The sequence below is a fragment of the Haliotis rubra genome, unplaced genomic scaffold (assembly GCF_003918875.1).
Source record: "Haliotis rubra isolate DU_JTF1 unplaced genomic scaffold, ASM391887v1 Scf550, whole genome shotgun sequence".
Taxonomy (NCBI): domain Eukaryota; kingdom Metazoa; phylum Mollusca; class Gastropoda; order Lepetellida; family Haliotidae; genus Haliotis; species Haliotis rubra.
In genome coordinates this window covers 58,422-73,416 of record NW_025767247.1, presented here as the reverse complement: position 1 = coordinate 73,416, position 14,995 = coordinate 58,422, and the positions used below count along the sequence as shown (strand labels likewise).

The 14,995-nt window shown below is 42.0% G+C and overlaps 1 protein-coding gene and 1 long non-coding RNA gene across 4 annotated transcripts in view; one reads left to right on the top strand and one right to left on the bottom strand.

The window, feature by feature from the left end:
• The window catches only part of LOC124253750 (sphingomyelin phosphodiesterase 4-like), a 74,286-nt gene that overhangs the window by 46,989 nt on the left and 12,302 nt on the right, over nt 1-14,995 (bottom strand). The window contains exons 6-8 of one of the 2 annotated variants that reach the window (XM_046687576.1): nt 13,201-13,369; nt 12,342-12,413; nt 1,915-1,974 (exon numbers count right to left, since the gene is read on the bottom strand). In XM_046687576.1, coding sequence (XP_046543532.1) covers nt 1,915-1,974; nt 12,342-12,413; nt 13,201-13,369 — 301 coding nt within the window. The remainder of the gene's footprint in view (nt 1-1,914; nt 1,975-12,341; nt 12,414-13,200; nt 13,370-14,995) is intronic. The other variant, XM_046687577.1, reaches the window with a different exon arrangement.
• LOC124253752 lies at nt 3,465-3,808 on the top strand. Of its 2 annotated transcripts, none has more exons than XR_006892282.1 (2): nt 3,465-3,621; nt 3,716-3,808. It is a non-coding gene; the product is annotated as an uncharacterized LOC124253752 (long non-coding RNA). The 2 variants fall into 2 exon arrangements; XR_006892281.1 differs by having other exon boundaries at nt 3,570-3,591.

Genomic DNA, 14,995 nt, shown 5'->3' with positions numbered 1-14,995 from the left:
GTGGGTGTATGACTGAGTGGGTAGTGCCTGGGTGGGTGTATGGTGAGTGGGTAGTGGCTGGGTGGGTGTATGACTGAGTGGGTAGTGGTTGGGTGGAGTGTATGACTGAGTGGGTAGTGGCTGGGTGACTGAGAGTGTATGACTGAGTGGGTAGTGGTTGGGTGGGTGTATGACTGAGTGGGTAGTGGCTAGGTGGAGTGTATGACTGAGTGGGTAGTGGGTTGGGTGGGTGTATGACTGAGTGTGGGTAGTGGCTGTATGACTGGGTGTATGACTGAGTGGGTAGTGGTTGGGTGGGTGTATGACTGAGTGGGTGTAGACTGGTGGGTAGAGGCTGTATGTAGGTGTATGACTGAGTGGGTAGTGGTTGGGTGGGTGTATGACTGAGTGGGTAGTGGTTGGGTGGGTGTATGACTGGAGTGGGTAGTGACTGGGTGGGTGTATGACTGAGTGGGTAGTGGCTGGGTGGGTGTATGTGAGTGTGAGTGGGTAGTGGGTGGGTGGGTGTATGACTGAGTGGGTAGTGGTTGGGTGGGTGTATGACTGAGTGGGTAGTGGTTGGGTGGGTGTATGACTGAGTGGGTAGTGGCTGGGTGGGTGTATGACTGAGTGGGTAGTGGTTGGGTGGGTGTATGACTGAGTGGGTAGTGGTTGGGTGGGTGTATGACTGAGTGGGTAGTGGTTGGATGGGTGTATGACTGGAGTGGGTAGTGGTTGGGTGGGTGTATGGCTGAGTGGGTAGTGGTTGGGTGGGTGTATGACTGAGTGGAGTGAGTGGTTGGGTGGGGTGTATGGCTGAGTGGGTAGTGGTTGGATAGGTGTATGGCTGAGTGTGGGTAGTGGTTGGATGGGTGTTATGACTGTGAGTGGGTAATGGGTAGGGTGGGTGTATGACTGAGTGGGTAGTGGCTGGGTGGGTGTATGACTGAGTGGGTAGTGGTTGCGTGGGTGTAAGACTGAGTGGGTAGTGGTTATGTGGGTGTATGACTGAGTGGGTAGTGGTAAGGTGCGTGTATGGCTGTGAGTGGGTAGTGGTTGCGTGGGTGTATGACTGTGAGTGGGTAGTGGTTGCGTGGGTGTATGACTTAGTGGGTAGTGGTTGGGTGGGTGTATGACTGTGAGTGGGTAGCTCCCAAACTACTGCTTCGATTTTTGTGATGTATGTCTCATTTTGAAGGGAAATCTATTGGCTTGAAATGTGTGCATACTTTAAATGGGATACATACAGTGAGTATTGTTGAATTCGCCCTGAAACGAACCTGGTGTGTTGACCTTGTTACATCCCTTTCCTTTTATATAGTGATAAGACCCCGTTAGTGACAGTACATACCTTGATGGCAGTTTTTAGCGTTACAAGCCCCTGTGGTTTAAGGTAAAATTCATTCTTATGTTTTCACTGCAAACAGACTATAGCATGAATGTGAAGGTTGGTTAGCCGCCTGTTTTCACAGGGGCCAGAAAGAATAGCAAGAAAGGTGCACAATGTGATGTGGTGTTGCCTGGGCTACAAACTACTGTTGTCAGTATTACAGTGAACAACTGTGAAATACACAAAGCACTTCCCCCTCACAGTAACAATAGAGCTCTCCTTACAATAACCACAACAAGGAACAGGAACATATATACATATATAAGCCAGGCCAGTGACCAGCGTATATACAGCATACACATCCAGTACCATCCACATTCAGTACACTCACCATTGGAGAAACATACAATATTCAGATCCATCACCATGGAAACGTACACTAATGTATACTTATTCAACAGGGACATGTAATATCTGAATCCATCACCATGGTGACTACTGGTAATGCAAGGCGACAGCCAAGAAACATATTACATGAGTATCCATTGCTGTGGTCATATACAATAATGTACCTCCATCGCCATGGAAACATGCACAATACTCACAAACAAGTAGGCAAAAGGATCTGGCTGGTATTTTGGAGAGTATCTGCAGTACCTCATGGGCTAAATCAGAGATGATCACATGGAGACACAGTTTATGCCATGTATTGTAGAACTAACACTTTATATAGAGTACAATATCTACTACACTAACATCTAGTCTCTGAAATAAACATGTTTTACAGAAAAAAACTGTTCATAAAAAGTAATACGAAAAGGAGCCCAGGGACTTAATCCATTTCCTGAAACTGGAAATTTAGAGTTGCCACATATTCTAGACTTACATGGGCTTTCTTGGATATATAGTATGACCAGAAATTATTGCGAATTTTAGGAATATGTTTAATTGGATTTCTAGTAGAAACAACCTTGACCAGCTATCAAGTGCTTGGTTTCATTCAAGAGAGACAACTCCGTTAATCCTTTTTTTCATTAGTTTGTGAAGAGTTATCCCCCTTTGTTTACGTGCCAGCAGACGACATTTTCAGTGATCCTCAGTATGGATGATTTAGAGAAGGGGAAGTTGATTTTAGAGTATTATAACAAGGACATCAGATCAGTTAAAGTGATTGCAAGTAGAACAGGCATCCCTTTGTCCACTGTTTATCGTGTTTTGAATATTGCCAATGGATATGGCATTGAGCACCAGGGAGGTGCAGGTAGGCCCAGAAAATTGACTGTCGGTGACAGGAGGCGGCTTGGTATTCTTGTTTCTAAAACCAAACGAAGGAGTTTAGAAAACTTAAGGCTGGATATGATTGATAGACGAGCTGTGGCTGTCTGCAAGGAGACAATTAGAACTGAGCTGCATGCAATGGGTTGGCAGAAAAGTCGAGGAATTCCATCACCGATCATGAAACCTGAACTGGTGCTTACAGCATACAAATTTTAACTGGGACAATGTTATTTTCTGTGTGGCTGTTTCCTAATACACTGAAATTCTGGACCAAACAAACTGAAAAACCTTTGTATCAGCGCCCAAAGTACAGTCTGAAATTTAACGTGTGGGGTGGCTATCTGTGTTAGGGGCATCGCCCCTCCGTGTATTTGAAGGGAATATGAACAGTGAGCGGTACACAGATATTCTCGAGGGACATTTACTTCCATCTGCTCACTATGGAAATTTTTGGATTTTCCAGCAGGACAACGACCCAAAACATCGTTCAAAGCATTCACAGACCAAAACATGACATTATTGGATTGGCCAAGCTATAGCCCTGCCCTAAATCCAATAGAAAATGTTTGGGGACTTATGAAGGAAAGTGTCAATAAGAAAAATCTGACAAATATTGCTGAAATGAAAGAAGAGGTGGTCCAATATTGGGACAGCATGGACCACAACTTTCTAACTTCTTTGATCAGTAGTATGCCCCGCTGCATTGAAGCCTGCATTGCTGCCCATGGTGACTTGACAAAAACTAACCGTTCACCTGTCTTTGAATCTGGAGTAATGTTCTGCTAATATTCACATTTAATACGTGAGTATTGAGTGAAAAAAATATAAAAAATTACAATCTTAAATCCTTAATAATTTCTGGTTGTACTGTATTTGTTTCAGGGTATGTATGACTAAATATCTACATCTATTCTGCAGCATTTTACACACCAGAGTAGACAAGTGTGTCCTGCAACAACCGGGTGGACATTTGAGTGTTCTGTAACAACTGGGTAGACACTTGAGTGTTCTGTAACAACTGGGTAGACACTTGAGTGTTCTGTAAGAACTGGGTAGACACGAGTGTTCTGTAACAACTGGGTAGACACTTGAGTGTTCTCTAACAACTGGGTAGACACAAATGGGTAGGTGTTCTGTAACAACTGGGTAGACACTTGAGTGTTCTCTAACAACTGGGTAGACACTTGAGTGTTCTGTAACAACTGGGTAGACACATGAGTGTTCTGTAACAACTGGGTAGACACTTGAGTGTTCTCTAACAACTGGGTAGACACTTGAGTGTTCTGTAACAACTGGGTAGACACTTGAGTGTTCTCTAACAAATGGGTAGACACTTGAGCGTTCTGTAACAACTGGGTAGACACTTGAGTGTTCTGTAACAACTGGGTAGACACTTGAGCGTTCTAGGTGGTTACAGTCCTGCAGCCTTGTAAGCCCTCACAATTACTACTCTCAGCCAGAAAGAGATAGTCGTTCTGGAGACATCAGTAGCCGTAGCAGGTGATAACAGGATGAAAAGTCCCTTAAACCTTCTGCTCCTCACAGCAGTTCTTTGTAGATAGATCTTCAAGGCTCTGTCTAGTCATAAGGACAAGTCCTGAGTGTCGTCCGATCCGAGGATGGGTGATAACTAGTGGTGGTCTGAGTAATTGAAATAATCGAAGATTGGTGCTCGCAATAACAAAACAACCATGCAATCGATCCTTTTTTCTCATAATCGAACACAAACAATTTTGGAACACTTGTTTGCAATAACAATATTTTTCAAAGATTGGTTTTGTCTGTTACATTTCATAAGCGTTACATGTAATGTTCAATGTCATGACTGAATTTATCTTAAAGACTCCAGAAAATTTATGTTCCTAACATACTAGTCATCCATTAAAAATGTGAAATTTGCAAATGCATTTTGTGCAATTTGCAAAGAACCAAAAGAACCTACATGTTTTTTCTTTATTTTTTGTGGATTAACAAACACAGCCTGGAAGATTTGATAAATGATGCAATCACATTTAAAGCAATTCTCAACGCTAATGACATCGCAGGGATGTGGAACTGTCTATCTGGTTGTCCTGGTAGTTGGTTCTTTGCAATGAAGTCCCTGCTGAATGGTCACTAGGATCGAACCTAGTTGGACTGTACTCCAAGGCATCCTGGCAGCTGTAGCAAGTGTGAGGAGAAGCAGCATCTTCTGAGTGAGCAACTCATAGCCTACTTGAAGTAATGGTTCATATTCGTTGCTGGTAAGGTTTTAACTATATTCAAATCCCATGCTGGCACCTTAAAAGTCCTCTGCTGGTCTTCCAGCTTGAAGGATCTCAGCAGTGCAACAAGTTCTGGGACCTTGGCGAGTTTCACTCCAGAGTTCATGGTAAGGACTGAGCTGAGGGCCGCTAGGTGTGTAGACAGGGTAGAATCTTTAAAATGTCTGGTAGCTCTCATATGACACAAGTATTCTGCCACTTGAGGATGCATAGCCCTGGTTGCTGAGAACCCATTCCGAACTGCAAACTGGTCAAAGCTCTTCCACTTGTCATCATACGGATTTCTAATAGAGCTAGGGTGACGGCCTTGGCTGCTCTAGCAGAGTATCTTCTTCTGGTGAGGCAGTTCATAATATACTGGACAAACTAAGTTAGCGATATTGGTATTTTTATGATTGATATTTTATCAGTGTGACAATGAATAAATAGATCATTATTCATAATTTCAAAATTTGCATTATATATCTCTAACTATTTTTGTCCAGTATATGTTCCATGCGTCTAACTGGAAGTCCTCAGGTTTGGCGTGAGACTGCCTTGTGTGCCGAAGAGTCAGTAGATTGGGACAGTTCGGAAGTTGTAGACTTGGCTCTCTGAGAAATCTGATGAGATGATGATGATCTTGTCATGCCTTGCAGGTTATGTAGAATGCTACTGCTGCCTTGTCCGTGGGTATCATCAGGAATGGGTTTCTGAGGAGATGGAACCAGTGGTTTATGGCTCTGATGACTGGCTTGAATTCCAGTTGATTGATGTGAAGAGATTGTTCTTCTCTGGACCAGGTCCCTGCAGTTATTCTGAGTTGAAGTGCACTCCCCAGCCTTGGAGTGTGGCGTCTATGTAGAGGTGTAGATTGTAGCCCAAATAGCCCAATCTTGCAAATAGGTGCCTACGCAAACCTTTGTTCCCACCACTGCAGGTATCTCTTCAGGTGTAGAGGTAACACAATCATGACTTCCTGACAATCTAAGTATGGTCTCAGGAACCTCAGAATGGGCCTCAGTTGGAGCCTGCCTCTCTGTGTAAAAGCCTGCACTGACGTGAGAAGACCGAGGATATCTTGCCATGCAAGCCTGGATCTTCAGCCACTACTTTGATGAGGTTGCTCGCAGTTAGGAATCTGATACCCAGGAACTTCCGATCTTGCGATGGCTCTAACTCAGGATGTTGACTAGCCAACCTAGTTGTGTTAACAGACAAATGGTCAAGCTCAACTGACGTCTGAGTAGTTCTGCTGATCAGTGAGCCTGAATGCCGTGTTCCAGATAGAAAGCGCTGCGAATCCCTCCCAAGTGTAGAAAGGTCACGATAGGCTTGGTCACACAAGTAAATAACTATGGGGCCGAAGATATTCCAATGGGAAGGACTCTCTACTGGCAATGCTGGCCCAGGTACAGGAAATGCAGGAACTTTCTTGAGGCTGGATGAATAGGGATGTGAAGACACGCATCTTCCAGATCTATGCTCGCCAAGTAATCGCCAGGCTTTATGCCTTAAGTCCAGTAGATGCATCACTTTGATCATCTCGCGCGTCACAGCAGGTAGTCTACACTGAATATCTTCATGTTGTAGATGAGGTGGAATTTTTTCCAAATAGTTTAACTTTGGTACTAGGAATATCGGCGAGTAGAACCCTGGGGATAATTGTCTGACTGAAGAATCTCTACTGCTCCTTTGGTGAGAAGAGAGTTGATGGCTTCTGTTAATTTCTGTCTGAGGGGCTCTGGATAATTTATACTTGGCTGCTGAATAGTCAGAGGAGGCGTGGCCTTCAGCTGTTTCCAGTAGACCTCGCGAAGAACTTGCGTTACAAACGGGTCTTGAAGAAACAGCAAGTTTTGCCATTAAGTCATGAGACGTCCACCCATGGTAGAAGGTTGTAAGGGAACGGCTGGGGGTCGAAGCAACCAGTCGTTCCGAACCTCTTCTTCAATGTCGGGAATGGGGGTTGCTTGAGGTCCTGCCTCTGGTAGAGCGGCCTCTTGTGTTGTTGGCTGGCTTGAAAAAAGAAGATGATCTTATGCGACGTGAAATTTTTATCTTTGGCCTTCTGAATCCCCGAGATTCTAAATTGGGTCCTCTGCATAGACTGCTTAAACATTGAATTCATTGTCTGAGCATCTGGTTTTTGGAGTCCTGAGTAACCTCCTTACTGATGTGCCAGATGGACCCATCGAGGAACATCATCTCACGATCCGTCTGCGGATTCTTCAGTGTTAAGCAAAGCCTCGTTAATAGCCCTGGACTTAGCAAGTCCGTAAAAGCCCTCCTGGTCGTGGTGTCAAGTTGCACCAGTTTCTTATCTTCAATTCTGTAAGACTTTGTCTTAGAGTCGCTCACCTATCTCAGGAACCTTGTTAAGCGCATCCATAATGTGTAGAGGGAACTACTTCACAATAAAGAATTGAGTAGGTAGTCTTCACAGCTTGGTGGCCTTCGCGAAGCCTGAATTCAAGTTGTCCTGGGGTACTGGCTTCATACGCAGGAGTTTCAGTGTATCAATGTCATCATCCTGCATGCAGTAGGTGTCTGCACATGAAGAGTCCCTCGTGGGTGATGAGATTGAGATGTCCGTCCTCAATCCATGCCAGCAATTCTTGATTGTCATAAATGGAAGCCTCAAGGTCCTCATGCGAAGCATCATCCGTAGCTGAGATACTAAGATTCTCTTGTTGAGATTCCCCATCAGCTGAAGGTGCAGGTGTAGACTAACTGAGCGGCCTGTCGATCTCTGTAGGTGCTGGGATAAGCTGCTGCTGCTGCTTGGCTAAGAGGACTTGCTTGGTTATGGATGCCACCAGTTTGCTGCACAAAGGCTTGCGTCTGTGTCTGCATCACGGGCTGATGTGTGAAGGGTTGAGCCTGTGCAAAGGATTGATTCTGAGGACGAGGCTGTGTCTGCATGAACATCTGTGGCTGCACCAGGGACTGCAGATGACCAGAGGAGGGTTGCTTGAAGGCCACCCGTGCCAAGGTGAAGTCTGGGTCGACAGCTGCGTGAAGGTCTGCGTCCGAGGGAGGATCTGCGCTTGCACGCATGACGTCTACTAGATCGTCTGTGTTAACAGGGGGCTGTCTGATTCGGGTTCTGACACCGGCGGAGGATGCATGAAGGAGAGATTGACTGCACCATAGACAGCTGACTGCTGCGGCTTCCAGGTCATCTTGGTCTGCCCATACAGCTTAAGATGTCCTAGAAGAAGACTTCTTATGAGATGATTTCTTCATCTTAACCAGCTTCTGGAGACCTGATCCTGCCCCAAAAGAGGACTCAGAACGGGATGACTACGAAACAGGCTCTGGGGTAATTACTACCTAAGGAGGATCCCATGAGAGAAGCTCCATAGTGGATGGAGTCAAATGAATCTAGGTAGCATTCAAGGGTATAATCTCATCCCCGGGGGAAAGTAATGGAACAAACTCATGTTCAGGGGCTTGTTTTTGAGACTTCTCAGCTGATGATTTAGTACTTTCCCCACCTTTCTTGTCCATCTTTTCCCTCAACAGGAATAATAGATAATTATTTAATTCAAGATCAGATAAATGGGCACAATAATTACACCTGAAGCTATGGCTACAGGCTGAAGAACAACATGAAGACCACGGAAGGTGTGGCTTGTCCTCAGATACTTTGTATCTGCATACCCAACACGCTCTGAAAACAATGAGAACAAGTGTTTGCCACTGATATGGCAATGTCCCCTGCCACTAAAGAATGGAATATCTATAACATATTTACTTCTTTTGATTTTTTGGTCACATACAAGATGCCTGAAATGACTGGTGTCTGCAAATCACCCCATGCAGCCTGTCAACATAATTGAAAACATTGGGTGCAATGTTTTATCAGGTATCGCGTTTACATAAGTTTGAAAAGTGGTCAAAATGTCAAGATGACCTTGAAGATAAGGTCAAGGTCACCCAAATCAATTGGTGTCTGCATGATCCCCCAATGTAGGCTGTCACCAAATTTGAAGACACTGGGTACAAGAGTCCATGAGATGTCACGTTAACAAGAGTTTGAAAAGTGGTCAGTGTCGTGGTGACCTTGAAGGTAACAGACACAAAGGCAGACGTTGCATGGATACTGTCTACTGTCACCCTGACAATACTAAGATCACAGCAGACACACTAGCTGACATTGCATGGACACTGTCTACTGTCACCCTGACAATACTAAGATCACAGCAGACACACTAGCTGACATTGCATGGACACTGTCTACTGTAACCCTGACAATACTAAGAGCACAGCAGACACACTAGCTGACATCGCATGGACACTGTCTACTGTCACCCTGACAATACTAAGATCACGGCAGACACACTAGCTGACATTGCATGGACACTGTCTACTGTCACCCTGACAAACTAAGAGCACAGCAGACACACTAGCTGACATTGCATGGACACTGTCCACTGTAACCCTGACAAACTAAGATCACAGCAGACACACTAGCTGACATTGCATGGACACTGTCTACTGTGACCCTGACAAACTAAGAGCACAGCAGACACACTAGCTGACATTGCATGGACACTGTCTACTGTCACCCTGACAAACTAAGAGCACAGCAGACATTGCATGGACACTGTCCACTGTCACCCTGACAATACTAAGATCACAGCAGACACACTAGCTGACATTGCATGGACACTGTCTACTATCACCCTGACAAACTAAGAGCACAGCAGACACACTAGCTGACATTGCATGGACACTGTCCACTGTAACCCTGACAATACTAAGATCACAGCAGACACACTAGCTGACATTGCATGGACACTGTCTACTGTCACCCTGACAAACTAAGAGCACAGCAGACACACTAGCTGACATTGCATGGACACTGTCTACTGTAACCCTGACAAACTAAGATCACAGCAGACACACTAGCTGACATTGCATGGACACTGTCTACTGTCACCCTGACAAACTAAGAGCACAGCAGACACACTAGCTGACATTGCATGGACACTGTCTACTGTCACCCTGACAAACTAAGAGCACAGCAGACATTGCATGGACACTGTCCACTGTAACCCTGACAATACTAAGATCACAGCAGACACACTAGCTGACATTGCATGGACACTGTCTACTATCACCCTGACAATACTAAGATCACAGCAGACGGGTCATTCTCAAAATTTGCCCAACTTTTGGTCAGTAACACATTGCTCTGAAAATATTGTTTCAAATTATTTTCAAAAATCATATTATGAAAGAAAAATGTATTTTGTTCCTCATAATGATGTAAAATAGTGTACCTGTTTGTTATTTTTGGGACAAAATTGGGTTTTTATCATCATTTTGAAAGAAAAACCACTGTCAGTGGACAGCGACATTACTTTGCAGCACCATAAAGTTTAAATTCCAGGGTATTTATACATATTTTTTAAAGATTTATAATGAAACACCAATATTAAAAACACATTCCTGCATGAAATATTGAAAACAAAATGAAAATCACATATTTACAATGAAAACAATGATTGTCCAAAATGTCACAGTCAGTGGTGTAACGAATATAAACATGTGACATTAATAATTATCTCGTTTGAGTAAAAAATATGAAACACTAAATGGTCCCTTTGCTGATGACTTTCTTCTCGTGGCAGAAGTTTTCTGGAGGCCAAATTTTATTTTGATGTTGAAGTTTGATGCAGTTGGTGAGTCTACTTCATATCATAACTTTTATCGCGTCCAGTGGTGTAACGCTGATTTCTTATTCATGTGTTCTTTTTCATAACAATGTTTATCTAAAGTACATCAAAGTTGCTAAAACATCAACATTTATGCCAGGTGGTCTGTGATTAGGAAGCATTAATTGTTATAAAGTTCATAAAAGTGGGAATAGGTCAGTGGTGTAACTGTCAGTGGTATAACATGGGAAAATGTTACGCCACTGACAATTTCTGTTACACCACTGACAAAATGTTCATTTAAGTCACTTGTTCACAAAACTCAACTGCTTTGCATTGTATTTATCCAGTATATTTTATTACCATTAACTCATGTAAAGTCTGTGAAGGTAATTTGTTCTGGTATATTAGTATATAAAGTTCAGAAAAATCAGTGGTGTAACAAAAAATGTCATTGGTGTAACAGTATTACTACAATATGTTCATTTTATTGTTTTTAATATTATTTTTGAAAAACCTTTTAAAATCTGAGTGTTCAAAAGTTGCTATTGAGCTGTTCAATTATATTAATGATCAATTAAAGGCAATTAATTTGAATTTATCGTTGAAGTTAATTCAATAAAAATCAGTGGTGTAACAAAAATGTCATTGGTGTAACAATATTACTACTATTTGTTCAGTTTATTGATTTTGTATATTATTTTTAAAAACCTTTAAAATCTGAGTGTTCAGAATTTGCTGTTGAGCTGTTTAAATCTGTTAATTATCAATTAAAGGCAAGTAATTTGGATTTATATTTAGAGTGAGGTAAAGAAAATCAGTGGTGTAACACAAAATGTCATTGGTGTCACAGTACTCTTTGAATTTGTACATTTTAATCTTAACTGTTGATATCATTTATTTTCCAACGCCACATATTGGAAAGCTGTTCTCAAATGATGATTATTAAGTAATCCAAAGCATCATATGGCTGTTGATTTGGTTTACTGTTCCAGTAAGTTGCAGAAAGTTCAGTGGTGTAACAGGCAGGATATCAAAATATATCAGTGGTGTAACATGCATATTTGCTAACATTTAATTATTTCAAAAGAATAATTTAACAGTTAGACTGATATTTTATGATAACTTAAAACAGCTTTAATAGCACTGTATACATAAAACATGATCAGTCTTAGGTATACAAGTTATTTCAGAAAAAATATCATATGTTACCATTACATTCTTCTCACACCAAGCCCTTTTTGCCAAATTTACAATTAAATATGTGAGAATAATGAAACGATTTAATTTATACTTGAAAATAGAAAAAGTTTGTAAATAATGACAAATGTGAAAAATTCCTTATCTGACATCAAAGTTTGAAAAAAGAATACTTTTATGCTTGTTACACCACTGACGGCTTTTTCCAGTGGATACTTTAAAAAAGTATATTTTAAAAATATTTTATTACTTTCCTGTGTGCAAATTATCATGACCGCATTCTTTAAGGTGTTGACCATTCATAACAATTATGAGATAATTCAGTATGATGCTTTGTATTTTCATATTTTTCATAGCACGAATTTGGCCTTTTTTTGAGAATGACCCAGACACACTAGCTGACATTGCATGGACACTGTCTACTGTCACCCTGACAAACTAAGAGCACAGCAGACATTGCATGGACACTGTCCACTGTAACCCTGACAATACTAAGATCACAGCAGACACACTAGCTGCCATTGCATGGACACTGTCCACTGTAACCCTGACAATACTAAGATCACAGCAGACACACTAGCTGACATTGCATGGACACTGTCTACTTTAACCCTGACAAACTAACATCACAGCAGACATACTTACAAAGGATGCATGAGGAAAGGAAGCCTTTTCGTTGTCAACTGGATTCTGATTCAACCAAAACTCAGCCAACACCTGAAGCAGAAAGCACGATTCAGTCACAGGTGAACAAGTGAAAAACTAGCAATAAAAAAACATGTCTGACCTTGAGGGACAATTGTGGGGTTTGAACTATGACACAATTCCAATATACTTTCCTAAAGTGGTCATCGATATCAACATACATTTAGTGTGATTCAAAATTGTGTACATCTTAACTGTTACACATCAGAAGTATCACCTGCATTAAATTTATTTACTCATACTATTTTGTCATCTAAAAAAAGAAACACAAATCATCTGTTCGGCCACTAAATTAGACAACATTCAGAGACCTGACAATAGTACATTAGATAATATTTGCCTTTGAGTAAGGCAGCACTAGTACAAGAGTTTTCACTAACGTACCCTCAAAAACATCCACCATGCAAAAAAAATTCAAAGTTTAAACAGTTTGTAGTGATACATAATTATTTTAAAGTTGATTTTAGAGCTCAGCATATGTTGTGAGACACTGACTTCAACATTTGTAAATATAACCATAAATGTCACTCATGTGGTATCAGCTCCCAGTTAACATTTTCTGACATGTGCACCCTGCAAACACAACATCTTTGGTGGAAAATAGAGGACTGACTTGTTGCTAATGTAACAAACATGTAAACAATGTCCATTGTATAGTGAGCAGATCATGAACTTTCTCAGTACAGTACACACCACACATATAAACATAGAGTCAATTGATGAAAGCGCCATCATTAAATACTTTTTTTTAAGTTGATATTTTCAGTAGGCATTCAGAGTTTAGTATATAGTATCCTACCTGAAGCAGTGTTTCTGACCGCCAGGTCTCAGCCTCGGTCTGGTCCAGTACAGGTGATCCCTGCACGTGTGGTTTCTGTACAGCAGTGAAACCGGACTTGAATAGGCTTGGCCGTGTGCGATGTCTCGGAGGCGTGGTGCTTGGGCTCACTGAATGGCCTGTGTAGGAACTGGAGATATGGAGAGTGAGTGAGTGAATTATATATACCACAAATTGACAAAGGACTGCAATATAACTGGGCAACATATTACACATCTGTAGTTCAATAAAGGAAGAAAATTATTCAAATAATTGAATAGCAGATTTTTAGAACGTCTGACGATCTGTCTTCACTAGCCAATTCTTACAAATTTAGTATTACTGACAATGATAATAATACTTAGAATACTACCTGTAACACCTGATTTATCATTTTCTACTGAAACTTGTTTCTGATCCACAGGCTTACTTGAATACAAAACCTAAATCCATCAAGTTGTGTTTTTCTTCTGAATGAAGCGGTGTTGTAACCCACTGGTTAAAGAGTTCGAAGACCCGGGTTTGATTCCCCACATAGGTACATTGTGTGTAGCGCATTTCTGGTGTACCCTGCCATGATATTGCTGGAATATTGCTAAAAGTGGTGTAAAACCCAACTCACCCACTCACTCATTTCTTCCAAGTGCATTCGGAAGGAGTTGTCTCCCCTGACAAGCGCTGAAAATTGGAAATTTTAACTATAAAGTGTATAGAAATATACTTTTCCTATCTCACGTCTTGTACTCCCTCTCTTTAATTCGACCAACTGAGAGGAACCAAAACTGTAAACCCAATATTGGCCTCTCTTGTCCTACCTGCTCACGTGACCACCCTTCTCTCATCATCTTCGTTCTTGGAACAAAGTCGTAATCAAGGCATCCATCGCTTGAGATACTATAAGTATATGAATATACAATTTATAGTTAAGATTTCCAAATTTTTAAACTTATGCTTTCTGGTGTCTTTTACTTATCCCATGGTTACACGGCGGGTGCAGATTACCCTGAATCAAATAGTGCAGATGGCAGGTGCCGTGTAACTGTAGACAACCGTAGATAGTGACGCACAAGTGAGGCCTGTTACAAATCCCGCGATGACGTAACTCCTATGCTTGTGATTGGTTGATCCACGTAATGCCTTGGCATACTAAGCACAAAACTCCCAGGGAGATGGGTGCTCCCGGGAAAAGTGGTTTTCCGCCGTAACCTTCGTACAGAGACAAAGGGATGGAACTCGGCAAGTAAACCACGTCTTGCCCAAATTTACAGAAAGCCCCTTTGAATTAAGATCTCTCGACCTTAATCTGGACAGCCCCTGCTTCAAGATCACCCCTGCAGACATCGTCAATTAGAGGGTGAAAGGGGAAACAACTTGGAAAGCTCACTGTTTTAACGCTCCGAAAAGACATCGAATGACCCCGCTCCTTTGCCTAAGCTTAGTCAAGGATGTGTCCAGCACCTTAGGATCAGAACACATCAAAATCCTCTGGAATTCTGCAATTCACACTTCACTGATGTAATTGCTCTGATGAATCGAGGTCAGAGTAGCAATCACCTCTGCATTGTAGTACAAAGTATGGCTGAGGGAGTATGAGGAAGCCATGACCGGGCGCTGTACTGAATTCCCTAGTGTTGAACCAGGTGAGGAAGATCTAAGCCCATGTGGTAGAACAAACGATGAAGTTGGATTCAGACTTTATTCAGTATGTACAAGGAAGCAGTGCGGAACAAGTCCCTTCTCTATCTGCGTTGGTGGGCCGAAGACAGCTGCTGTGACA